The sequence below is a fragment of the Rutidosis leptorrhynchoides genome, chromosome 1 (genome assembly GCF_046630445.1).
Source record: "Rutidosis leptorrhynchoides isolate AG116_Rl617_1_P2 chromosome 1, CSIRO_AGI_Rlap_v1, whole genome shotgun sequence".
Lineage (NCBI taxonomy): Eukaryota > Viridiplantae > Streptophyta > Magnoliopsida > Asterales > Asteraceae > Rutidosis > Rutidosis leptorrhynchoides.
In genome coordinates this window covers 652,562,722-652,589,147 of record NC_092333.1, presented here as the reverse complement: position 1 = coordinate 652,589,147, position 26,426 = coordinate 652,562,722, and the positions used below count along the sequence as shown (strand labels likewise).

The 26,426-nt window shown below is 35.2% G+C and overlaps 2 protein-coding genes across 5 annotated transcripts; both read right to left on the bottom strand.

Annotated features, from left to right (window-relative positions):
- Positions 1-8,497: 8,497 nt before the first annotated feature.
- On the bottom strand, positions 8,498-13,448 carry LOC139885802 (uncharacterized). Of its 2 annotated transcripts, none has more exons than XM_071869555.1 (4): positions 13,277-13,448; positions 12,065-12,321; positions 10,514-10,589; positions 8,498-8,767 (listed from the first exon to the last, which is right to left on the bottom strand). In XM_071869555.1, exons 1-4 carry the CDS (start codon positions 13,329-13,331, stop codon positions 8,646-8,648), a joined length of 510 nt encoding a protein of 169 aa, XP_071725656.1. In that variant the 5' UTR covers positions 13,332-13,448; the 3' UTR covers positions 8,498-8,645. The 2 variants fall into 2 exon arrangements, with proteins under 2 accessions (XP_071725656.1, XP_071725657.1); XM_071869556.1 differs by lacking the exon at positions 13,277-13,448 and adding an exon at positions 12,564-13,185.
- Positions 13,449-21,740: 8,292 nt separating this feature from the next.
- Positions 21,741-26,058, bottom strand: LOC139885801 (uncharacterized). Of its 3 annotated transcripts, XM_071869553.1 has the most exons (7): positions 25,925-26,058; positions 25,603-25,849; positions 25,140-25,275; positions 24,728-24,819; positions 23,108-23,231; positions 22,922-23,022; positions 21,741-22,166 (listed from the first exon to the last, which is right to left on the bottom strand). In XM_071869553.1, exons 1-6 carry the CDS (start codon positions 25,977-25,979, stop codon positions 22,954-22,956), a joined length of 723 nt encoding a protein of 240 aa, XP_071725654.1. In that variant the 5' UTR covers positions 25,980-26,058; the 3' UTR covers positions 21,741-22,166; positions 22,922-22,953. The 3 variants fall into 3 exon arrangements, with proteins under 3 accessions (XP_071725654.1, XP_071725653.1, XP_071725655.1); XM_071869552.1 differs by lacking the exon at positions 21,741-22,166 and having other exon boundaries at positions 22,651-23,022; XM_071869554.1 differs by lacking the exons at positions 21,741-22,166; positions 25,925-26,058 and having other exon boundaries at positions 22,651-23,022; positions 25,637-25,755.
- Between the last annotated feature and the right edge of the window lie 368 nt (positions 26,059-26,426).

Sequence of the window (26,426 nt, the reverse complement as noted above, 5' to 3'; positions counted from 1 at the left end):
AAACACCATTGGTCATCCTGTTTTCAAACCCCACAAGCACCAAACTTCCCCGATAACTCCCACTATTGACTTTCAACCCGATGCATCTTGTTCGTTACAACAACCGCTCTAAATCGAGAGAAGAACACCTCATGAGCTTCCATAACAAACCCACATCTCTAAAAACATAGCTCGAAGTTTTCTAGACAAAACCATCTCACGCTCGCGCCATCAAATCCGAAAACTTCATCCTGAAAACTGCCCATATCTGAAATATCATATCTCAAGATCCAACGATCAGATCAGCCTCAAATTTTTACCACGTGTAGATCAGTAAGTCTACTATCCACACACAAAAAATCAAGTCGATAACGAATCCTCTACGAATTTTCTACTACAACAGCTCCTGGAACTCCGAATTTGAAAGTTCAATCATTCTTTCGCACGGGATCACGAAGAACGTGAACTCGGATCCGACACCCGGGTCTCCCGAAAAAATCTCCCCACAACGAACCCATCGACCCGACCTCATACTCTGTAACCCTTAGCGAACCATCACTTATCATAATACAATTCGTCGACTAATTGCATCATAAAAGCCAAGATCAGACTAACCTTGGTGTGGATAATCTTTATGGATACATAGACATACCCCAAGATTACCGCGAACAACTAAGTCACCTGGTCTCGATACATGTTGCAAACAAATCCTTAAGCCCGTCGTTTTAATAACCCTGATGAAAAAAAAACGATTCATCAACCATATCGAAAACACTTGCTTTCAATTCGCCATCGTGCCCGAACTCGTAACCTTGAAGCTCTTGATACCAATTGTTAGGAATTTGGGACCCAACAAGACAGGTGATTTAAACCAATCACCAAACCCACAAACGACAAACGAATAATTAAAGTATAAGAACGATAAATAAAAGCATAAAACGACACAAGGATTTAACGTGGTTATATCTCAACTCTAAAACACGGAGAAAAGTTTACTCCACGGGCGCAAACCAGAGATCTTTCTTTATTATTTTTGTGCACAGTTATGGGTTACATAGGTTTGTATTTAAAGGGGAAGATCAACTTAAGGAACAAGCTAACTCGTATACGCAGTCTAAATTCTAGAACAATCCTTACCGTATGAAGGTAAAATACTTCCCTAACCTTCACGTGAGGAAACATCTCACGTTTGGTGAGATTTGTCACCATATGTGACATCTCTACTTCACAATTGCTTTTAGCTTCGAAATACAATTTCACGTATGGAAAGAATTGTTCACGTATGAGCCATCCACAATTCTTTTGTTTTACCAACCATGACTTGTCCTATTTATTTGTTTAATTTATTCTTCATATTCAACAAGACAAAGCATTAAGAATGGTATGAAGAATGAGCTTTTGATCTCCTTGTAGAGGAGAACTCATTAACCAAAGACGTGACAATGTCACTATAGATTGTTATGGTGATGGTTATTTTGAAAGGTTATTTTTTTCAGGTGCTACTCCTTTTATTTGTTTTATTATTAAGAATAAAATAAATAGATATAATTAAAAGATATTAAAACAAATAAATAAATACTATTAATTTAACTCACAGAATAAAAATACAATAACCTTCTATACTGTCAACAAGGTATCCCTTTCGTGTAGTGCGACCATTTATATCAAATAGTGTAGGTGGAGCACTGCACTTATTAAGCAAATCAAATATCGAAGATTTATTTAAAACATATATCATAACCATAACCACTCATTCTAAAATGCATGTCATATCCACATAATATATGAACCAAATTCTTCTAACATGATAGTCGCTTCTTCTGATCACCATTACCTTACTCCCCTAGTGTATTGCTTTTCAATGCATTTCACTACAGGAAATATCACCTTTAGCGGCGCTAAAATAGCGCCACTTTTGGGTACCAAAGCGCCGCTGTAGATCTATTGTGGCGCATTTGTGGCGCTTTTGCGAGCGCTACTTAAACCTCGCCGCTTTAGATATTTTGTGGCGCTTTTAAGTGGCGCTTTTAGTGGGACCCACAACTTTTTTATTAAAAGATAAAAGAAATTAAATTAGCATTTAGCGGCGCAAATTTGTGACGTAACAAGCGCCACAATTGATTTTATATAAATAAATTTTAATTATAAAGAAATTATTATGTGACCCTGTTTAACTAAAGCGCCGCTTTTGATTTTAATTTTATTTAAATATTAAAAAAGCGCCGCTTTTGATTTTAATTTTATTTAAATATTTATATAAATACTAATAAACCTGACCCTTTTTGTGGCGCAAAAAAGCGCCGCTTTTGATTTTAATTTTATTTAAATATTTATATAAATACTAATAAACCTGACCCTTTTTGTGGCGCTAGTTTGTGGCACACATAGCGCCGCTAAAGAGTTAAAAAAAAATTGGCAGCATTTTGCTGCATTTGCTACTGCCAGCCCAGAATTCAGGGCTTACATCTCTCAAAATCAAAACCTGTTTAACATTTTAAATAATCGCAATATCAACATAATATAACATCAACAAAAAGTTTAAAACGTTAAATAGATGTCAAACGCTAACATACAATATAAGTTCAAGAATTAACACTAATTGTTCAAAAGATGACTTAAAGATTAACACTAATTGTTCAAAAGATTCCAATCGCCACAAACATTTCCAATTTTCAGTTTTCATCTTCCTCCTCGTAGCCAACATCTTCCTCCTCGTTGCCAATATCTTCCTCCTCATCGTCATCTCCCTCCTCACTATCTTCTATCACAATTGGTTTTTTTCCCAATTGTTTGTATAGTGGTGCAGTTGATTTAAATATCCTCTTTTGCGTTTTAGCTTTTAAACGAGCTAACATTTTATCAACTTACAATTGAGTGTACATCCGTCCATTCGATTGGCTAGTCTGAGTGGAGGAGGATGCCATGGACGTATTCGAAGTGGAAATTTTTGGCCCAATGCCACGTAGCCAACCATGTCGTGGACGCAATACCACTTCTAAAATTTCAGTTTCAGTAAGGGGGTTTTCCACGTTCCGCTGTTGGTTCCTCAACTCTACCATACGGGCCTACATGGTTACAAAAAATTAGCCGATGTTTATTGTTTATATCAATTTACGAAAGAAGGATGCAACACATACTGTTATGCATATATATGTGCATATATATATGCTTACTGTTATGTATATATATGTACATACATATACTGATATACATAATGTTATGTATATATATGTACATATACATACGAAACTGTTATGTATAGACTAAACTGTTATGTATAGTTTAAGTAGCACAATTACTTACATGATTATCGGCATGCAGCTGCTCACGAAATTCTTTAGTAATTTCGTAGGAGTTGAGCCGTTTATATTGATCAATGGGGCTCTCTAACTCCCCGGTTGTCTTGTCCCGCTGTATATAAGTGACATGATGTGATGACCCGGAAAATTTTGACTTATTTAAACCACTTCTCTATACGATATTTTTTTTATTTTGACACGTTAAACAAAGTCTGTTAGATTGAGTCTCAAAATTTTAGAACTGTTTCATATATACAATTACCTTTGACTACTCTCGACGATTCATGAACAATTATATGTATGTATATATATATGTACAAATAAAAACGACTTTCCTACAGTAAAACACTATTTGCTACAGTAAAAATGACTTTGCTACAGTAAAACACTATTTGCTACAGTAAAACACTATTTGCTACAGTGAAACCGTATTTTGCTACAGTGCTACAGTAAACACTATTTGCTACGGTAAAACACTATTTGCTACAGTAAACACTATTTGCTACAGTAAACACTATTTGATGTCGAGGAACTAGCAAACAAAAATGAAAAAGGCGGCCATGCGATCGCATGACAAAAACACTGAAAACTCATGCGATCGCATGAGCTACAGTAAATGCAAAAGTATTATAAAAGGTCAGTTTGCTCGAACGAAGTATCACACTTTCTATCTCTCTGATTCTTTTTTTATATATTTATATTATAATTATAATTATAATTTATAATTTAAGTTTAATAATAATAAGGTATATACGCGGGGTTTTTAATTCGGGTTTCAAACCGCTTTAAGCTAAGGAAATATTGGGTATTATTCGGGGTATTGTTCTTGAATCCAAGGCCAACCATACAGTCGTCTACCATCATTACGTCTACGCAATTTGCCTACAATATTAAATTGCAATATTGAACTGTGAGTTATAGTCTCCCTTTTTAAATACTTTAAATATTTTTGGGCTGAGAATACATGCAATTTATTTTAAACGCGATAAGACACAAGTACATACTAAATTCTACACTGAGTTAAACCGAAAATCCCTTAGCTTTGGTAACTAGTAGCTGCCAGTACATAGGATATGGACTGGTGGGCGCGAATAATTGTATATGGATCCATAGGGCTTGACATCCCAGTCCGAGCTAGAGCGCTAGCCTTTTAACGGACGTATGTTATTTGAGTTTAAGACACGTTGGTTTGCGTGTATTAAAACGAATGGGGTAATTATCACTATAGCGTTAAGTTTAGTTACCAGGGTGCTCTGTTACGTAGAATCTATTGATAAACTTTTGATGAAATCTTGTGGTCTATCTTTATATATGTTTATGACTCGAGCAATTAAACCTATAACTCACCAACATTCGTGTTGACTTTTTAGCATGTTTTATTCTCAGGTCCTTAGAATGCTTCCGCTGTGATGTGCTTGTTGCCTGCATGGAGTCTCTCATGCTTTGTACAAAGTTTATTGCATTCAAAATAAAACTGCGTTGTGTAATAAATAATTGAACTGTGATGTCAACCTGTAAATTAAAGACTTATGTATTTCGGAGTTTTGCTTATACCTAAGCACTCGCCCACATGTTTATAACTTTCTATGTTTAGAAAGTCACTTATTTTAATGAATGCAATATTTTATCAAAACGTATCATATAGAGGTCAAAACCTCACTGTGGAATCAATGATTAACGTGCCGCGTCAATAGCGATTTTGACGGGTCGTTACACATGAAGTTATACTTACCATACAAGAATATATATACACACATACACATACTTATCGAATACAATTTTCTATAAACGAGTCGATCAAATTATTCATATTCATATATATATAACAGCAACTGATCTTGTATACAGCAGCTATCCTGTACAGCTATATATATATATATGTATGTATGTATGTATGTATACGTATAACAATCTGTATATATTATCTACATATATATACATAACATTATATATATGTACCTATATGATATTTAAAAAAATAGATATACATTTACTCATTTAGAGATATAGAAACTTACATTATCATAGCGGTTTTGGGCAAATGACTTTCTGCCCTGTCGAGTTGGAGCCTGATTTTCGCGACATCTTTTGTTAGTTTTTGATAAATTCTGATAACGTTCATCCATCATCATTTTCACGAACTTTGGCCAATCAGTGGCGATCATTTGACAACCCTCGGGTGGTTGATTTCTAAGGACTGGGTTTTCAAGTCCTCCTTTTTTAACCCAAAAATTCTTTTTAAAACTGCTCTTTTGATGTAGGTAATATTTTTGAGCTAATTTGTTTATCCCCTTTGTGATCAGTTGACCATGTGACCCATCTAAGTGGGGTCATAGGTCAAAAAAAAGTCTGCAAGTTTTGAAGAAACAGCTAGTTAGGTCATTATATAAACTTAAACATTTTTACAATAAAGTTAACAAAAGTATAACCTCCAACTCAGGGATTAGATGCTCATAATCCTCCTCTGGGATTGTTTTCCACTCTTTATAACAATACGGTATTTTTGTCACTGCGTTCCCTACAGCGGAACGAAATTGATTTCCGTTGTCACCCTACGGGCTGAACCCACCCTTCTTATCAATCAGAAACTCTATTGGGGCCAAACTCTTATGTCTCGCGTTACTAGCCTTTAAATTCAAGAATTGCTTGTATCAATATTAACATAAAGTTAACAAAAACACGAAATTTAAACATATTCTAACAGGTATAACAATTGCTTGTATCAATATTAACATAAAGCAAACGAAAAAGCCAATTAAATTCAAGAATTTTCGGATTTATCTTGTAATTTCATAAAAATATAAAATTTATGAGAAAAGGAAGGTAAATGATACCTTATTTAAGATTAATTAAGAGATTCGAGGTAGAGAGTCGAGAAAATCGCGAAGTTTTACTCCCAAACCGCAAAAACTTGAGAGAAAGTAGGTGTTTTTGAGTTAGGTTTGTGAAAAGCTGAGTGGTTATCAGGAAAAACGGGTTAGGTTTAGTTACATGGGTCGGGTCATCTGATTGGCGGTAACAATGAATTAGGAGGTGGAGGGAAATATAAATTTTCATGAAAATAAAAAAGTGGCGTGTTTTTGCACCATAACCAGCGCCACCTATTCTTATTTATTTATTATTTTTATTATATATACAACATATATACATATATATTACATAGGGTATGTTTGGATGAAAATAGTTGGAGCTGGAGCTTGTAGCTGGAGCTGGAGCTTATGAGATAGAGCTGGAGCTGGAGCTTATTTTTTATGCCGGTAACTGGAGCTTATTATTTTTTATAAGTGTTTGGTAAACTAGCTTGAGTTTATTTTTCAGTTCATAAGCTCTACTTTTTTTCATAAGCTACTAAAAGTAGCTTATTTTTCTAGAGCTTATGATTTTCATAAGCTCTACTTTTTTTGTCTACCAAACGAAGCTTATGACTTGAAGCTTATTAAAATCATAAGCTCAAGCTCCTATAAGCTTCTATAAGCTCCGACAAGCTCCTCATCCAAACACACCCTATTATTTTTATTATACTATAATATAATAATAAGTATTACTTTAAATTACTATATCATCATTATTTTTAAGATTTATTATTTTTTAATTATCATATTATTATAAATTTGTTATTTATTAATAATATTATTTTTTTTATTTTTTTTATTACTTCTCGTAGTTATTTATTAATAATATTATTACTTATATTGAACACCCTCAAACATCACCACATTAGTACACTTCATTCTTAATTAGCAAGATTAAAACATTATGGCGGAGAATAGGTACTAAGGTCGTTGTCGAGTATGTCGGTCGAATTTAGTTATCAAAACTTGCTTGAATGATGATTAACAATGAGGACTACGATTTATGGTTACGTCGATTTATCATGATATAGTGAAACTCGCTTGTGTTTTTCTTTGTGGTAAATTTTGGCTTTTTTCTTGATTTTATGGTTATAACCCACTTATTTCAAATATTTGTAACCTTCATGCATTAACCTTTCTAACCAAATCTGCTACAACATCGTGATTCATGATGTTGAACTGACAATCATGTCGTGAAGCATTTGTTTTAACGTCATGGACTTATCTTAAAACCTTTCTAAACAAATCTGCTACAACATCGTGATTCATGATGATGAACTGACAATCATGTCGTGAAGCATTTGTTTTAACGTCTTGGACTGATCTTAATCCAGGTTGAAAATGGCTTGCCTTGAAACGGTATGATAAAACCTTCTTGCTTAATACTTTTGTTTAGTGGGAAAATGTCAAAATTAATTTCATTTGTTGGTATGATTCACCCATGTGCGATAGGGCAAAATTATTATACCTCGTCTGTTAAGGTCCAAGGACGATTTTGAATCGGAACTCAATCACGCATATGTCAAACAAGAAAATGGACCTTTTTTTTAATTTGTAGTTAGGTAACACTTGTATTGTATTTCTTTTTTTTAGATTGACATATGTTTAATTAATGAAGTTAGTCGTACGTCCATTTCCAATAATTCGTACGACAAGTTAACTTATGTTAACTATATTTTGAGGTTCGGTTAGTAAAATCCACCGCCGTAGTTAATTACTATTTTCAATTAAATGAATATTTAATATTTAATAAACAAGTTAACTTTGTTTTTAGCCTTTAGCGGCGCTGGTGAGCCACAATAGAGTTGGCGGGATTTTTTTTTCCTTTGGCGGGAAATATATTTTTTTGGGGGGGAAATATTAAAAAGAAAAAAGAAAAAGGAAATACATTAAGTGGCGATTTTATGCGCCGCAAAAGAGTTGACGGGGTTTTTCTCAATCACTTTGTTTATTTAAATCTAAAATAAAATCAATAAATCAAATGTGGCGCTCATTGCGCCACAAAAAGCGCCACAATAGAGTTGACGGGGTTTTTCTCAAACACTTAGTTTATTTAAATCTAAAATAAAATCAGTAAATCAAATGTGGCGCTCATTGCGCCACAAAAAGCGCCACAATAGACAATGTTTGACCAAAACTGAGTGAGCGTTGAAAATTTTGTCGTTTAGCGACCCTTTAGCGGCGCTTATGGAGCGCCACAAAAAGTATGCGTCCCCTGTTCTATTTTTCTAGTAGTGTTTGAACAATTCATGTATTCCCAATGGATATCACCAAGGCACCAATACTTATCAGTATCCCATAAAATTATTTCTCTCTTCGTACACACCTTATAAACGTGCAATATCTTGTGTAGTTGAACAGTAAGACTATCGAATAGTGTAAATACATATATAAATATTTTTGTTCGGATATATAGTTTATAAAAAAGTACGATGATGTTGCATTATTGCTGCTTAAAAAAAAAAAAAAAAAAAAAAAAAAAAAAGATTGGATCCAAACACCAATTTTGGAAGCATCAGTGTGGCCAAAATTCAGCTTTTTTCACCTTCGACATGCTTTCTAACACAGCTACTGGTGACACGTGTCCCATTACCGTTACCCTTTTGCTCTCCAGATCTACGCTAAATGATGTCACTCCTGCAAATAAAACGATGTCACTATTGTAATTTAAATAAAAATAAAAAACGAGTAGTTCAATAAAACCTCACGTTAACCCCAAGGGGTTGGCTTGGTGGTAGGATGCTTGGAAAGTTCCAAAGGGACCCAAGTTCAATCCTCACTTGCTACACTTTGGGGGGCTTGCCTTTCAAAAAAAAAAAAAAAAAAAAAAAAAAAAAAAAAAAAAAAAAAAAACCTCACGTTACCTTAAGCTTTTTAACTGTGAATTGGGGTAGAAAAAAAAAAACACTTTTGGCAAGAAAATAAATTTCTGACTGTGACGTGATAATGTCAAATTTTGATTGGGTTCAAATGTCAAATGTGAGTATTAAATTTGATTGAAATGATTCGTGATGATATAGTAAAATAAATCGAAATGGTGTGTCACATTTTGATTGGGTGTTACAAATTTGAGATTGTCTGTCACATATGTATCTAAAGCTCCGAAAATATCAAATTTAACGCCTCATAACAGGCGTTATGGGCGTTAAATTTTGCCAACTCACATTCACGTTGTAATTTAATGACGCGTAAGATGTGTTCTAGCAATATTTTCAATCGTAGTTGACTTGAAACCATTTTTCTATATATTAGAAAAATATGGTACTCCGTATAAAATAATTTTCATGCATATTATAGGAAAACTAGATAGAGGACCGATGGCCCACTTCGTTGGGTTAAATAATTGCGTCGAAAAAACACAATTTTCCAATAAGAAAAAAAAAAACACCAAAAGACAAAATTGCTAACGTCAGCAACCGTGTTACTATTCATTCGTCTTCGGCTGTTATATTTATTTTAAATGTAGTATAAACTATTCGATACTCTTTCGTCTCACATACAATTTAATTTTATTCAATTAATTATGATATTACGCTTGTAATTATGATAAATTTGACAAATAAATATTAAAATATGTAACTAAATGTAAAAAATAAATTGAAGAGTTAGATAAATTTTTATAATTATTTTTCACAGTTAAATACTACGGAGTAATATTTTTGAAACAGATAAAGTTAATAAGCATAAGAATTTAAACAATAAAAATAAAACAATTAGACTAAAATACATGAAACAAGTAAAACTAGAATAATATCGCCCCGCGCGATGCGGCGGGGCCTTTCAGGTTGCATATTCGTGTTTCACGTAGCGTTATTTATTTATATAAATTTAAAACGCGTTGCCACAGGTATTTCTGGAAACACTTGGTTTAATGTATAGCGCATTTTTAACGATGGGAAAATCTCGTAAAAAAGGGATCGGAACCATCGATATGAGGTGGTTAGTTTGAGATATTTATTATATGTGTATGTATATGTATAAAAAATTGTCCGAAATTATTTAGCGTTTTTAAAAACAGTCCGTTTCGCGCGTAGTTAGTTGAGTTGTGTTCGTAAAATTATTTCGAGTTGAACGGTGATAACGGAAAAATTTAACTCGCACCAAGCGAGAAGATAGCGCCCGTTAAAAATTCGGGTGGAGTTACTTTCTTTTATTTTAATAAAATTATATATTTACGCTTTTTACCCCTGAAAAAGTGTAAACTTGAGGGGTCGTTGTGTAAATTGAGTCAAAGTCGGAGGACCAATTGTAGTGTGAACGCAAACTCAAAACGACAATCCGAAACAACTATTGACGAAATTCGGCGTGCCTTTTAGTATATAGGATACGTGCCGTATATAGGATAAAATAATAATAATAATAATACGGTGGTAGTAATTGTACCTTCCATTTTGGATAAGTGTTTCTTGACCTTGCCAGCACAACCTTGACAATGAATTGATACCCGCATCACCACCACCTATCCAAACATATCCTTCTCAGTTCTCACCTTATTGCAACTGTTAAAACGTATGGTACAACTACAATAACTAGGAATTGCAAACAAAAATACGTTGGGTACGACTTTTTGTTTAGGGATTCTGATAATCGATATTTAATTTTTTCCCCTTCTACAAATAGCAACAACGAGAAAACGCATTAACAGATTCAATTTGGGCTCACGGCCCACTAATATTTTTTTTGTTAGAATTTTGAATTTTTTACTTAAAAAAACAATAATACAAATAAAGGGAGGTGATACTCACACACTTCTTTTTTATCTATACACACTAACTTACTATTATACCCCTTACTTATGATAATGCAGGTTCAATTTCTTATGTAAATTTAGAGATATAATTGTAAGTATTGTGATAAAAAGTGTGTATGGATCAAAAAAGAGTGTGTGAGTATCACCTCCCTACAAATAAACTATCTAAAGATCAACAAGATACAATATGAATAAAAAAGAAATAAAAAGTTCTAGCCTAAAAACAAACTGCAAAAAGAGGATAAACATAAGCTAAGCTAAACAAACAAACGAACCATTAGGGTAGTCATTTTCATTCCGTTTTCCGATGAATAGGTTGATACAATAACAAACAAGGTTAGACATTAAAATTCCTAGACTCGGTTGCACCTAAACCATTCTTGTCAGAACACCGAACCACCGGTAGAACACCGAGGCCCATTGATCCGCTGAAAACTAGAGAACAAGACCACCAAACACAAACTAGACCACGAGGAAACCTTCAAATGGAATTGACTTAGCCAAACACCACGATACACTCTAAATACCCCTAAATAACTCCAACCAAATAGCCACGTAAACCAAATCACACGAAAGAGAGCTAATCCCAAAACATTACATGAATTTCCGAACCAACGATCGCACAAGCCGAGATCTTAACCATAATTCTAGTTATTATTTAATATAGTCAATATATAATATATATTTCCATCATAACTTTTATATAGATCATTAATCGTTAAAAATATACTAATACTAATAATACTAATACTAATAGCAATTGTATTATTATTACATGCATAAATAAGAGTTGTATTTTATGTTTAATCTATCAAAAACAGGGGGGCTCCGAGGGGAACAAAGTGATCGACCGCTCAGGGGGCCAAATTTTTATATATAGAGACATAATCGGAGATGTGAGAAGCAGTGAAACTAGGGAAATACAACTGAGCTAAGTCAAAACACAATATGCTCAAAAACAACAATCAAAGACTCTAAGAAAATAAAGAAATCAAAGTCCACTAGCATTCTAGCAAAACCAAAAGGGCATTTTTTAAAATAGTATATATTCGTTAGGGCCTAAGAATATTTTTTTCATCTCGTTCTAGTTACTTAAATTCTCGCGATCAAAATAATATATATCCGCTCGGATATCGGGAGCATAAAAGTAAACCAATATAAAGATCGAGTCGACAAAAACGTACCTGGAATACTTGGTTGGCAGACGTCGTTAACGAGGAATTTTGGTCCAACTTCACATTATTAGTAGCTGATGAAGATCTCCTACTTGCAGGAACAACATAGCCACGGCGCTCTGCAAGTCGAACGTATTTAGTGTTGCTCAACAACCTCGCATGTTCAATCGATCTTCGTGACATAATCACAGACCGGCTATCCGGATTTATGCATGATGATGATGTTTCTAGTGACTGGCACATGAATCCCCTCATCTTCTTATTTGCTTTCATGTTCATGGTTAACACACACACTGATCAATACACAAAACAATGGAGGACACAGATACACTTTTATTTATTTATATTAATATAGCAGACATGTTTTAATTTATTGTAGTTAGCAATAGCAATAGCAATAGCAAATATTTATCTACCAGAAGTGACAACTTATTTGAAAATTTATTGCATGCCAGTGGCTATAAGTAAAGATAGACACTTTTGAATTGGTCCAAGACAATGAACATACCAAATTAAAGAAGCATTAAGCGAGTTGGAGCATACGAATACGACACTATTCCCACATCGAAAAGGATAGAATTTGCAGATCTGTAAGCTTAAAATTGTAAAAAATGGGCCTAATTTGTTACAAAATGTACAAAGGTTTTATAGAGAAAGCATACAAGTATACAAGTACTGTTATTACAGTACAAGTTTGTTTAATTGAGTGGGTGCAAATTTGAAATATGTGGTGGGAAATCATTGAAGATTGGACAGATTGGATGGTCAAAAGGGAGTAAGAAAGCAGAAGAGAAGGTATAACACAGTTATTGTGTTGGATCACACTAAATTGTGTCAATGTTAAGAGATTTCTGACAGTACTATGTCATCAGGCTGAAAAGTTTCAATGGTAGATTAAAATTTGACCTATCTTTAGAAAACAAATACATATATGAATTGAAGTGGTTTTTGCGTGCAAGGACTGGGCCTAGTATTGGTGACTCATTAATTCCAATAATAACATGGCACTTAAGCCAGATGAAATTGAGAGGGCTCGGAACTTGGTTGTGTTTGTTGTTTAAATCAACCTAATAAACTCGAGATGGTTACGTACGCTAGGAAAGTGTTTGATTCAGGGGTATGAGTTTGATAGTGCTTGTACAACAAAAACAACAACGATAACCAATTACATAACGAATTTAAGGTATGAGAAGGTGATATGTAGACATTTATTTTATTCACCTTTCGTAGAATAAAGAAAGTCGTTTCTCCACTCCATATAAGCAGAGAAAATCATCCCTGTAACATTTGTGTAAAAATTACTTTTGTTACCCGAATAGCCTGAACATGAAAAACCTATTTACCCAAGAATGGTTAATAGTTGATAGTTGATACCCATAAAATAAGGTATCTTTCATACCCACTGATTACGACATACTCCAAACGAAACACTTTCAGAAAGTATGTACTCGTAGCCATTGGTATGTGACCCAATAGCCTTCCAACCGGTTTTTCCGCCAAAAGGCGTGATTGTTTTATAACGTTTTTTTCACGCCAAATTGAAGGGTTGCATCGTTCAATTTTAACTGCCGAATTAATATATCCGTTTTTTGGCATTCTTGCTTTTGTATACGAAAATATACAGAAAATACATTCCTACATACACTTAGATTTGAATCTTCTTGTCTGGAATCAAATCTTGTTCTTGTCTTTTCCCGATTAGGATTTCGTGATATCCGAGGCTTGTAGGGTCAAAATACTTAATCGAGAAAGTGATTACACGATTCAAGAACCAATCAGATTATCATTTACAACCCTATTTTTTAACAGTATGGAAGATACTCATTAAATGGGGAATCATTTAAACCCCATTGTGATCCACGGAGTCCAAACGGAACACCTCCTAAAATTCTAAAATTATGTACTGATAGACAATGGTCAAGTGATGGAGCTATCACTGAAGTAAAAGAGGGGGTCCATGTCTTGAAACCATAAAGAGAAGAAAACAAATAAGTAGAACTCAACATGACCCCAAACAACCTTTGTATTTACTATCTAACACGTACATCTAGCTTCTTTTCATTATGGCAATGCCATCCACCAACTATATAATAATAATAATAATAATAATAATAATAATAATAATAATAACAATAACAATAACAATAATGCCCTTACCTACAATATCTCTCTTTTAGAAAAACTTAGTTTTATCTTCAATTGGAACAGATAATTATCAGAAATTTTTTAAAAATAAAACAATGAAATACTTGCAATAAAAACAGAATCATTTTCAAGATGGCCTAGCAGTAAGGTGTCCTAGTAGAAACTTCGTTGGGTAAACAACTTGGAGGTGAATAATCCGTAATAGAATTAGATAAAAAAAAAATAAGCATAATGCACAGGCTTCTGTGGTAGGACCAGTGGATCTATCTTCGATTTAAATTATGAAAGCAATGTGTCGATGGGAACCCAAAGAATCAGTCTATTGGGTGGGTCAGTGGTGTACTTAACATACAGAAGTTAATTAGCATGTTGTATTATGTAATCCTCCATATTTTATGTTTTAAATAACCATATCCTTTTTTCCAAAGAACGGGCTCAACTTGGAGTTCCTTCAAACTATGGTTTTTATGAACTTTGTCAATTAAAAAAAAAAAAAAAAAAAATCATATCTGTGTGCTGTAAAAGGACAACTCAAGACAACCAATATATGGTTAAATTGTAGTCTTTGTAAAAAAGGTTAAGCATGGACCGTTCTTGAAATAGACATGGTCACATCTAGATGCTCTCTCTTCATTTGTATGCACAACTACACTTATAGAACCTATAAAAACATATATTGGCTTCATAAATAAAGGAACACTGATGAAGAGAATAGTACTTCAAAGGATGTTAATCCTGTAATCCATAACAAAATGCTCTTATTGTCACTTGATGCGTAACTATGACTTTAAAAACGCAATTTAGAACAAGCTTTCTTCACTTAAACAGATCTGAACACAAACCCCCAAATTGTAACAGCAACAACCCCAAAACAAAGTATAAAACTCTGAAATAAGAACACAAAGGATAGAGAATCTAAACCCTTAATTGATAAAGATACCACCACAATTAGATATCTAGAAACACTCTAAATCTTCAACTACAGCTGATAAAGATTCCACCACAACTATAATATCATATATGAAGATTTGGATTTCACTACAATGTTTGATAAAGTAACACCACAAACACTGATAAAGAAACCACTCTTAGCCACCGGAATCAAAGATTCGTAAAGACACGGAGATTTTGTAAATAGATAAGCTCTATCAAACTTTTTATTCAATCATCAACCCCCTTTTTACAATTACAAGAGCTCTCTATTTATAGGAGAAGCTTAACAGCTACTTTCTAGATAAGACAAAAATATGAAAAAGGAAATGGAGACAAAAAGGACAAACAATTACAAATTAGCCAATAAGAATAAAGGACACAATCTGCAAAAAGCCTGCCACTTGTTAGTGCTCATTCTCATGATAAAAGCATCCAATGCCAGATAAGAATCTTCCTTGGACAGCTAACATTCTTCTAGAACAGCCGCGCACGTGTTAAGCACATGACCTGACCGGCTTATTGAAAAGCATAAGTAGACTTTGAATCGTATCAGCAAGTTGGCCCCTCAAAAGAAAACAACTCCGCCTGCTGGTTGAACTAAGTATCGTATGCTAGTTGAACTAAAATTCTTCATCTGGTTGAACTAGCTGGTTCGTCTAAGTATTAACTTTGCTGGTTCGATTTGCTGGTTACCCAGCTGAGTGAATTAAAGCTTTACTGGCTGAACTAAGCTCATTTGCTGGTCCGGCTAGCTGGTTCTTCTTAATTGCTGGCTTGCCTTCAACTATCAAAAACTTTATTCATGAAAACATAACTACTTCAGTTTAAGGACTGAAGTAGGGTCACCCCTGAGCTTCTTGAACCAGCTCCAAAAACACTTAGATGATACGAAATAGATGGCAACACGACCATTGCTTGGCCTGATTCGGGTGTAACATCTTTTGAGCTCGTGTTGGCTGTGTTGCTGGTTACATTACCCATCTCACCCGCATCATCCTCCTTCTCTAAAAAGGAACTTGACCTCAAGTCCTCGAGGTTGTCATCTTTCAAGTAGGGCATTAAATCACCAACATTAAAAGTGCTAGACACAGCAGTATCACCAGGCAGCTCGACCTTGTAAGCATTATCACCAACTTTTTTACCAACACTTTGAATGGACCCTCAGCTCTTGGCATCAGCTTGTTCTTCCTTTTTGCTGGGAACCTTTCCTTCCTTAGATGAATCCAAACAAGATCACCAGGAATAAAAGTGGGCTGCTTTCTATGTTGGTTAGCTTTAGCCTTGTATTGATGGTTGGTCTTCTCAATTTTGGCCCTCACTTGCTCATACAGCTTCTTCATTTCTTTGGCCTTTGCTACTGCATCAACACTTGCCTTAGGCTCAATTGCAAAAGGAATCAGATCAATGGGTGTGAGTGGATTTGCACCATAGCAGATTTCAAATGGTGATTTTCCTGTGGAGTAATTAGGTGCTCTATTACTTCAAATCCCACTCCTTCAAACTTTTCTTCACAAGTGCTCTCAGCAGCATCCCTACAGTTCTATTAGTAACTTCAGTTTGGCCATCAGTCTGGGGATGATGAGAAGTGCTGAACAAAAGCTTAGTACCAAGTAGCTTCCATAATGTCTTCCAAAAATAACTTAAAAACTTGGTATCTCGATCAGACACAATGGTTTTTGGCACTCCATGAAGACGAATAATCTCTTTGAAGAATAAAGCAGCAATAATAGTAGCATCATTAGTTTTGTTTCATGCTATGAAATGAGCCATCTTTGAAAACCTGTCAACAACAACCATAATAGAATCTTTGCCTCGCTGAGTCTTTGGCAAGGCAACAATGAAGTCCATGCTCAAATCTTCCCATGGCTGGTTGGGAACAGGAAGAGGAGTATACAAACCCTTGTGAAATGCTGACTTAGCTTGAAAGCATGTAGCACAGCGATTAATCACAGCTTTGACATCTTTATCCATACATGGCCAGTAAAAGTGTTCATTTAGCATCTCCAATGTCTTGTTAACCCCAAAATGACCAGCTAGACCCCCTCCATGTGCTTCTCTAATCAGCAACTCCCTGATGAATCTTTTGGGATGCACAATCTGCTGCCCTTGAATAGAAAACCATCATGTTCAACATAGTCTCTTTTAAACTCAGCAGGTGAACAATTCAAAATTGGAGCAAAGTCTGGATTAGCTTCATACAATTCCTTAACAAATGAGAATCCAAGAACTCTAGCTTCCAGAATTGACAACAAAGAATATCTCCTTGATAGAGCATCAGCAACAACATTAGAAGTACCAGCCTTGTGTTTAGACACAAAGGAGTACATCTGCAAGAATTCAACCCATTTTGCATGCCTTGGATTTAGTTTGTGCTGACCATTAATGTACTTCAAAGCTTCATGATCAGAAAAGAGAACAAACTGCCTTGGCTTCAAATAATGAGACCAGTGATCAACAGCTCGAATGATGGCATAAAATTCTTTATCATAGGTGCTATAATTTAGCTTGGACCCACTTAGCTTTTCACTGAAATAAGCTACTGGCCGTTTTCCTTGCACTAGCACAGCTCCAATGCCAACACCACTTGCATCACATTCAAGTTCAAATAGCATATCAAAATTAGGCAAAGCAAGTATAGGTGCTGAACTTAACTTTTCTTTCAATGATTCCAATGCTGATTGAGCAGAACTAGACCATTCAAACACCCCTTACTTCATACAATCAGTAATTGGAGCAACAAGTGTGGAGAAGTCCTTGATAAATCTTCTATAAAATGAAGCTAAACCATGAAAACTTCTGACTTCAGTGATGGAAGAAGGACTAGGCCATGATCTAATTGCTTCCACCTTAGATAGATCCATTGAAATGCCTTCTTCAGAAACCACATATCCAAGAAACACTACTTTGCTGACAAAGAAATCACACTTCTCCAGCTTTGCATATAACTGATTCTGCCTTAACAGCTCAAATACTTTCCTCAGATGATCCAAGTGTTCTTCTTTAGTTTTCAAGTACACTAGGATGTCATCAAAGTAAATAACCACAAACTGACCAATAAGTGGCCTGAGCACTTCATTCATAAGTCTCATGAATGTGCTGGGTGCATTAGACAACCCAAAAGGCATAACCAACCACTCGAATAATCCACCTTTGATCTTGAAAGCTGTCTTCCATTCATCTCCTTCTTTCATTCGAATCTGATGATACCCACTTCTAAGATCAACTTTGGAAAACACACAAGAACCATGCAGCTCATCTAGCATATCATCTAATCTAGGTATGAGATACCTATACTTGATGGTGATGTTGTTAATAGCTCTGCTGTCTACACACATTCTCATAGAACCATCTTTCTTTGGAAGCAGTAAAGCTGGTACTGAACAAGGACTCATGCTGGTTCTAACATATCCCTTGGCAACCAACTCATTAACTTGCTTTTCTAATTCTTTTGCTTCATGAGGGGAACATCGATAAGCTGCTTTATTAGGAAGAACAGATCCAGGTACAAGATCAATTTGATGTTCAATACCCCTGATTGGTGGTAAACCAGTAGGTAACTCAGTAGGAAACACATCAGCAAATTCGGATAACAATGGCTTTACCCTAGCTGGTATTTCATCATGCTGGTTCAACTCATTACTTTCAACCATCAGCAATAAATAAGCACCAGTACCACCCTTTAACTCAGTATCAACTTCAGCTTGAGTCATAAATAAAGTTTTATCATTCTTAACAGTAGGGTCAGCTCTAGGTATTTCACTAGGTTTTAAAGAAGTGAGGGTGATCTTCTTTCCATTCACATACAGCGAGTAAGTATTTTGATGTCCATTATGATAGACATACTTATCAAATAACCAAGGTCTACCAAGCAGCAAATGACAAGCATCCATAGGAATAACATCACAAGTGATCTCATCTTGATAAACAGTACCAATTGAAAATGGAACAGTAACTTGGCGAGTAACCTTTACCTCGCTGCTTTGGTTAAGCCATTGAAGTTTATATGGATGAGGATGCTTCTTTGTAACCAGCTCAAGCTTTTCCACCATGTGAGCAGATGCTGCGTTTGCACAGCTGCCTCCATCAACAATCAGGCTGCACACTTTGCCCTTGACTGTGCACCTTGAATGAAAGATGTTTTCACGCTGACTCTTATCTTCAATAGTCTCAGCTGAGTGCATTACTCTTCGAACCACTAAAAACTCTCCAATATCAGCAGCAACAAACTCTTCACTATCAGACTCATCATATGCTGGTTCAGTTTCAAAACCCCCTTCCAAATCTTCAATCTCCTTTAATGTAAGAGCACGCTGGTTAGGACATTGAGCTTGAAAATGTCCAAATCCATGGCACTTGAAGCATTTCCTTCTATCATCTTTAGGACCAGCTACAACCTGCTCTTTGCCTTTAGATACTTTGGATGCTGCCTCGTTATGCCTAGGCAGCATAGATGATTGACCCTTCATAGGCAGCACAGCTGGCTTGGAATAAGACTTAAAATTAATTTTCTTCTTTGCTTGTTTCTCTACTTGAATAGCCAGCTTGCAAGCACTCTCAAAAGTCCATAGAGGCTGCATTTCAACTTGATCAGCAATAGAAGCATTTAAGCCCCCAACGAATCTTGCTATAGTGTGTTCTTCAGGTTCTTTAACATTTGTACGAATCTTGAGCTGCTCAAACTCTCTGATGTAATCAACAACATTCATGCTGCCTTGTTTGAGTGTATTCATCTGGATATACAGCTCTTGCTTGCAAGCTTGAGGGACAAACCTCTTTTGCATACACTCTTTTAACTTGGACTAGGTTTTGATTGTTTTCTTCCCTTCATATTGCCTTTCTTTTTTTAGATTATCATACCACATTGAAGCATACTTCTTTAATCTGATTACAGCAACTTTAAAGGCCTTTTTATCATCATAGCCTTTAACCTCCATAATTCTATCCATGGCCTGAACCCATTCAAAGTAATCTTCAGGATTAGAGGACCCTTCAAAATCAGGTGGATCTATCTTGATATCTTTCAAATCATCAGCTTTTTTCCTATGCCTTCTTCTTCTTTGTGAAGAAGCATGAGATCCATCAGTAGATTGACTACCATCCTCAGATTCAGTACTAGAAGACACAATAGTTGTATCTCCATTTTCAGATCTAATTCTATTTCTTCTTGGAACACCATCTTCCAACAAGTTAACCATTCTTTCCATCTGATGTTGTAGAGTTTCAATAGCTCTATCTCTTCTAAGATTATGAGCTTCTTCAAGAGTCATATTCCTTGGAATATCAGCCATTTCAAATATCAGATCTGAAATAAACCTTCAGCAACAAATAGAAACCCAGATCTGAAATAAAGCTTAACAGCTCTAAAACAGAGTATGAACTGAAACAACACTAAAAAAAATGAAAAGAAAGCTTCGATTGAACAACCTAAGCTCTGATACCACTTTGATGCGTAATTATGACTTTAAAAACGCAATTTAGAACAAGCTTTCTTCACTTAAACAGATCTGAACACAAACCCCCAAATTGTAACAGCAACAACCCCAAAACAAAGTATAAAACTCTGAAATAAGAACACAAAGGATAGAGAATCTAAACCCTTAATTGATAAAGATACCACCACAATTAGAGATCTAGAAACACTCCAAATCTTCAACTACAGCTGATAAAGATTCCACCACAACTATAATATCAGATATGAAGATTTGAATTTCACCACAATGTTTGATAAAGTAACACCACAAACACTGATAAAGAAACCACTCTTAGCCACCGGAATCAAAGATTCGTAAAGACACAGAGATTTTGTAAATAGATAAGCTCTATCAAACTTTTTATTCAATCATCAACCCCCTTTTTACAATTACAAGAGCTCTTTATTTATAGGAGAAGCTTAACAGCTACTTTCTAGATAAGACAAAAATATAAAAAAGGAAATGGAGACAAAAAGGACAAACAATTACAAATTAGTCAATAAGAATAAAGGACACAATCTGCAAAAAGCCTGCCACTTGTTAGTGCTCCTTCCCATGATAAAAGCATCTAATGCCAGATAAGAATCTTCCTTGGACAGCTAACATTCTTCTAGAACAGCCGCGCACGTGTTAAGCACATGACCTGACCGGCTTATTGAAAAGCATAAGTAGACTTTGAATCGTATCAGCAAGTTGGCCCCTCAAAAGAAAACAACGTCGCCTGCTGGTTGAACTAAGTATCGTATGCTAGTTGAACTAAAATTCTTCATCTGGTTGAACTAGCTGATTCGCCTAAGTATTAACTTTGCTGGTTCGATTTGCTGGTTACCCGGCTGAGTGAATTAAAGCTTTACTGGCTGAACTAAGCTCATTTGCTGGTCCGGCTAGCTGGTTCTTCTTAATTGCTGGCTTGCCTTCAACTATCAAAAACTTTATTCATGAAAACATAACTACTTCAGTTTAAGGACTGAAGTAGGGTCACCCCTGAGCTTCTTGAACCAGCTCCAAAAACACTTAGATGATATGAAATAGATGGCAACACGACCATTGATTGGCCTGATTCGGGTATAACATCTTTTGAGCTCGTGCTGACTGTGTTGCTGCTTACATTGCCCAGCTCACCCGCATCATCACTATTATTTTATTTCTGCCCACACGAAAAAGAATGTCAAAATATAAATATAGAAAAATATTGGGAGGGTGGGGGTACTGGGGTGAACTTAAATGTTCAAAAAACTGCAGAGTAACATGGTGTCTGACCATCTAAACCAGAATCTTGAACCTATCTATATGATGACCACTCTATTGGATGGGCTAATTAATTATAATACTACTATTCTCTTAAGTACTGCTCCTATCATCATACTTGGCATATTTCCTCTATTGAAGAATTCTGAATTCTTAATGCCAGCTGACCTGATATACATGTGATTGTATGCAAACTGGTACGATGATCTGCATAACAAGCCCATTGACAGCAACAGTAGCAAATTAATGTGTATCAACTTTAATTCATTTTGTTTATGTCTTGTAGTCATCATGCATTGGTCCAACTCTCTTTGCTTCATCCCAGAACATCATAATGCATTAGTAGTGAAGTAATGTTCTCAGACATCCTTGTAACCTTTGACTCTTGTAATCAAATTTATTGAAGGGTGTAGTTTTATACTTTTTATTATTATTACTCCGTATTATTATTGAAGGGTGTAGTTTTGTACTTTGGAAGATGGTTTTGAGTTGCGTAGGAAAGAGAGACGGTTTGTTTTCTTGTAATCTTGACAAAAGGACTAAGGTTCAAACCTAGTAGCATATCTGAAGTGGTCATAAAAAGGTCAAAAAGGGTAAAGTGAGACCATGATTAGGCGGAGTACATCCGAATAAAAATACTTCCCTTGACCCCTTCCTCGGGTAGTCGGGTGGGCTGAAACTTATAGTTTTTTCAGTTATTATGGTTCTGACACTATGGATTATAGTTATGTTGGGCTGGCAGTGGTTTTGTTCAGTTGTTGTGCATTATTCGATTAATTTATACCATCTCTGTATGCATATTTTGATGGTCTAGACCTGTTCTAAAAATCATGCAACAAGAACATTTTAGCAAATTCTAAACAGTTACAAAAATCATGCCCCCAACAATACAGCATATTCTTCCATTCTAATTAATTTACATGAAATGAGAGAATTCCTAATATCAGAATGTACAAATCTCGTCTAGGAAGAAAACACTCACGGTTGGAGTAAAATGAGTGTTGTCCATTGTCACGTGATCAGCAAGTAATGAACCATCTACATAAATTTGATGACTAATAAGCCTTACCTTTGATGTGAACTTGTTTCTTGAGATGCACCCTAATATCCAGTATTACCAAAATAAGCAGTAACACCCTTTAAAAAACCGCGCACATAATTTTCTTCAATCTGCAATCATCAAACCAGCTAATTATTGAGTGGCAAGGTGTAAGTCACTACGGAGTGAAGCTGCAGTTACACATAAAGATATAACCTCAAAATTTAGAGGGGGAGAAGATAGCCAAGAGAGTTCTTCAACTTGACAAACATCCACATTTCTAGGCAAAAACATAATGATGTTGGGAGCTATTGTTTGGGCTACTTGAAACAATGAGTATCTGCAAACAAGATGCAATTAGAATTTTACTTTAGTCAAGAATAACAATAGGGATTATAGTGGACGTTAACGTATACTCGCAATGTTGGATTGCTCATGAGATTAATGAATTACTTTATGTATCGTTTGTTAAATTATAACTAAATATATATCAGTCCTCTGTATCAAACAGCTATATCGTATACTAGCAATACACTCACCGAATGTATTTGTCATCTAAACAATGGAGGTTTCAAAGTTGATAATAGGACCAAGAAATCTTGGAATCGGCGCCACAACTATGTCAATAGAATCGTCAGTGCAATTCGTAATAATACAATTGGAAAAAAAATTAAACGTACATCACCTGAACACTTTGGCATTCAATTCGATAATTAGTTGATGAGATGGACCTCGAAACATCAAATGGCAATATTTTAAACGATCAAAACCTATAACCTTTAGTTCCTTATAATCTTAATGATGGTGATTGTATTAAAATCGGTGAGATAACTTCAATGATTGTGAATATTAAAGTCCAATCTGGTAGTCAGTTAGAAAAAGATATTAGGCGGCAAGTGAAATCGGGGGTTGAAATTAGTGTTAAGAGTGAAATTAGTCTGTTGGGGTATGATGGTGATTGGGGGGGGAATGTGGTGTAACCGACTAATTTCACTCTTAACACTAAATCCAGCTCCCAATTTCACTTGCTACCTAAGGTTTTGTTCTAACTGACTACCGGACTACACTTCAATTTTCACGATCATTGAAGTTACCTCAGCGATTTTAATACTATCACTGGTCATTAAGACAAAAGGGGAACTAAATGTATAAGGTTTTGACCGTTCAAACTAGTACCATTTTGATGAACCGAGATCAGTTAGAGTCCATTTCATTAACTGATTATCAAATTGAATGCAAGTGTGTTTAGGTGATATACCTTCTTCTTTGACTGCAATTGTATTATTACGAACTACACTGCTGATCCTTGATGACGGAGTGTGGTGTGTATTCTAGGATTTCACCTTTTCCTGGTCCTCTTTCTGGTCCTCCATTGTTTGAATGATAAATACATACTTTGAGTGTATTGTAATTCATTATCTCATTAGCATTCCAATATTAATATTTCCATTTTCCAAGTGGACTCCCAAGAAAGTCGCAGGTTTCAAGATGACCATACTTATTGCATGCTTGTTAATGTATTCGTCTTCCTAAAAAATTATTTTTTAAGAAATTTTTATTCATTTCTAGTTGTCAAATGAACAGATGTATTATTTGAAAACAATTGAGCTAAAACATATTAAAACCTTTTTAGGAAAAATAAACGAGCTCATGACGAGTCGAGATCAAGCTTTTCATATGAGTCACGAGCCAAGCTCAAGCTAAAAATCTAAGGCTCGAAATGAGGCGAGCTCGAGCTTTTTAAAAACCAACTGAGCCGAGCTTGAAACTACCAAGCTCAGGCCTGTCTCGTCTCGTTTACAGCCCTAAATAGCAAATACAAATTTTATAGCATACCCGTCCACAGGCTTTAGTAAGTTGAGTGTGAAATTTTCCATCTTCTTATATGATGGACCTCCCCAAGGTGGTGAAAGAAACACTACATTTCCCTATCATAAACATGGACAATGACGCAGTATCAGAAGATAACCAAAGTATCATATCCTTGTCACGTGATTTTTTTAGATGATTTGCTACTAATGTTGCATTGTTGCCTTAAGGCTATTTACTTTTAAAATTAAAGAAAGAAATATAAACGGAAAAACATATATGCCTCTCAAGTAAAACATCACAAAGACTTTATATCAAGGTGTCCAAAATTGTTATCAGCATTAACAGAAGAAATCACATAATTGGTTTCAAATATTTAAAAGAAACTAAGTGACCTACAATACCAGTGATTTCAAAGTTCAGTATGGACCGATGATACCTTTAGAGATGGGGCTAGTTGTAAAAAGTCTCCAACAACAAAGTCAATATATTTTTCCACACCGTATATCTTAGCATTGTTTACCGCCATTTCAATCTTTCGAGGATCAATATCTATAGCAACAACATGATAGCCCCTACAAAGTACAAACATTCAAAACACAATATAAGATGTACAATACTTGTTTAACTATAAACCACCACCAAGGTGGCCTAGCGGTAACACAAGTCACAATAACAACACATCTTGGGTTGACCGGTAAAGGGCCGAAAACGGACATGGCATACTCTACATCCAAGTCATCCCCTGATAAACTAAACAGCGAAAACCTCACATGATTCGCGATAATATTTATTTTAATTTACTATTGCTATCATTTAGATTCAATATAAACATAGCATCCACACTATTTATTAGGGTTTATCATCTGAAATACCATAGATAATAACCAATAGTTACTTACAATTGAGCAAATTGAATAGAGTTACCGCCCATACCAGCAAAACAATCAACAACAACACCACCGGCAACACACCGTTGTGCGTGGCGGACGGCGATTTCTTCCGGCGTGACGGAAAACCATCCTTCTTCATCCATTTCAATACCTTCATCATACCTTGAAAATAGACTGTAGCGTTGTAGCCAGTACTTCTTAACCTTTGAGCTAATACTCTTAGGTTTTAATTTATTACATTTTGCCCTAATTTTAACTGTGAATCATAAATCACACATAAGTACAGACAGAAAAAATTGAACACCGATTTTGTAAATTAACTTGTGTTTACCTTTTTGTTTGAGAATTTTTCTTCGTTTCTTTGATCGACGACTTGCCTTTGTCATTTTTAACTTTGCAAGTTGATTGATTTTACGTCATTTTAGGGTAAATCGCACGAGAACCATATATTTTTCAGAATTTTTGTCATTAAATTATACACCTTTTATTGTTAAATGATAGTTATAGGAAGGGCTCTTTTTTTTGCTGTTTTTTTTAAGGGCAACTTAGGCGCATCGAATACTCTCATTTACCACGTACACATGCGCTTTCGGAGAAAACCGAAATCACATTGCAGGAATCCGATCTTTAAACCATCCTGATTTCTGAGGGACAGACGAACCGGGTTTTAATCCTGAATGGATTCGGAAGAAAATCCCCTAGGGTCAATATGAAGCTCCATATTTCAAGCAGATTGATTAATAAGATGGCCAAAACGAGGCTCGAACCAATAACCTAATAATCTCAAGTCCCAACACTCAAGGTTTGGGGATACCATTGATGCACGCCTGCAA

Coding starts and splice junctions, on each gene's coding strand:
- LOC139885802 (XM_071869555.1), bottom strand. CDS start 13,331: ATGATTTTCTCTGCTTATATGGAGTGGAGAAACGACTTTCTTTATTCT. Junction 12,322..13,276: donor CTTTCTTTATTCTACGAAAG/GTGAATAAAATA, acceptor TGAACATGAAAG/CAAATAAGAAGATGAGGGGA. Junction 10,590..12,064: donor CTGCCAACCAAGTATTCCAG/GTACGTTTTTGT, acceptor ATGTTTGGATAG/GTGGTGGTGATGCGGGTATC.
- LOC139885801 (XM_071869553.1), bottom strand. CDS start 25,979: ATGACAAAGGCAAGTCGTCGATCAAAGAAACGAAGAAAAATTCTCAAA. Junction 24,820..25,139: donor AACTAGCCCCATCTCTAAAG/GTATCATCGGTC, acceptor TGTTTATGATAG/GGAAATGTAGTGTTTCTTTC. Junction 23,232..24,727: donor TTACTAAAGCCTGTGGACGG/GTATGCTATAAA, acceptor TCTTGTTTGCAG/ATACTCATTGTTTCAAGTAG.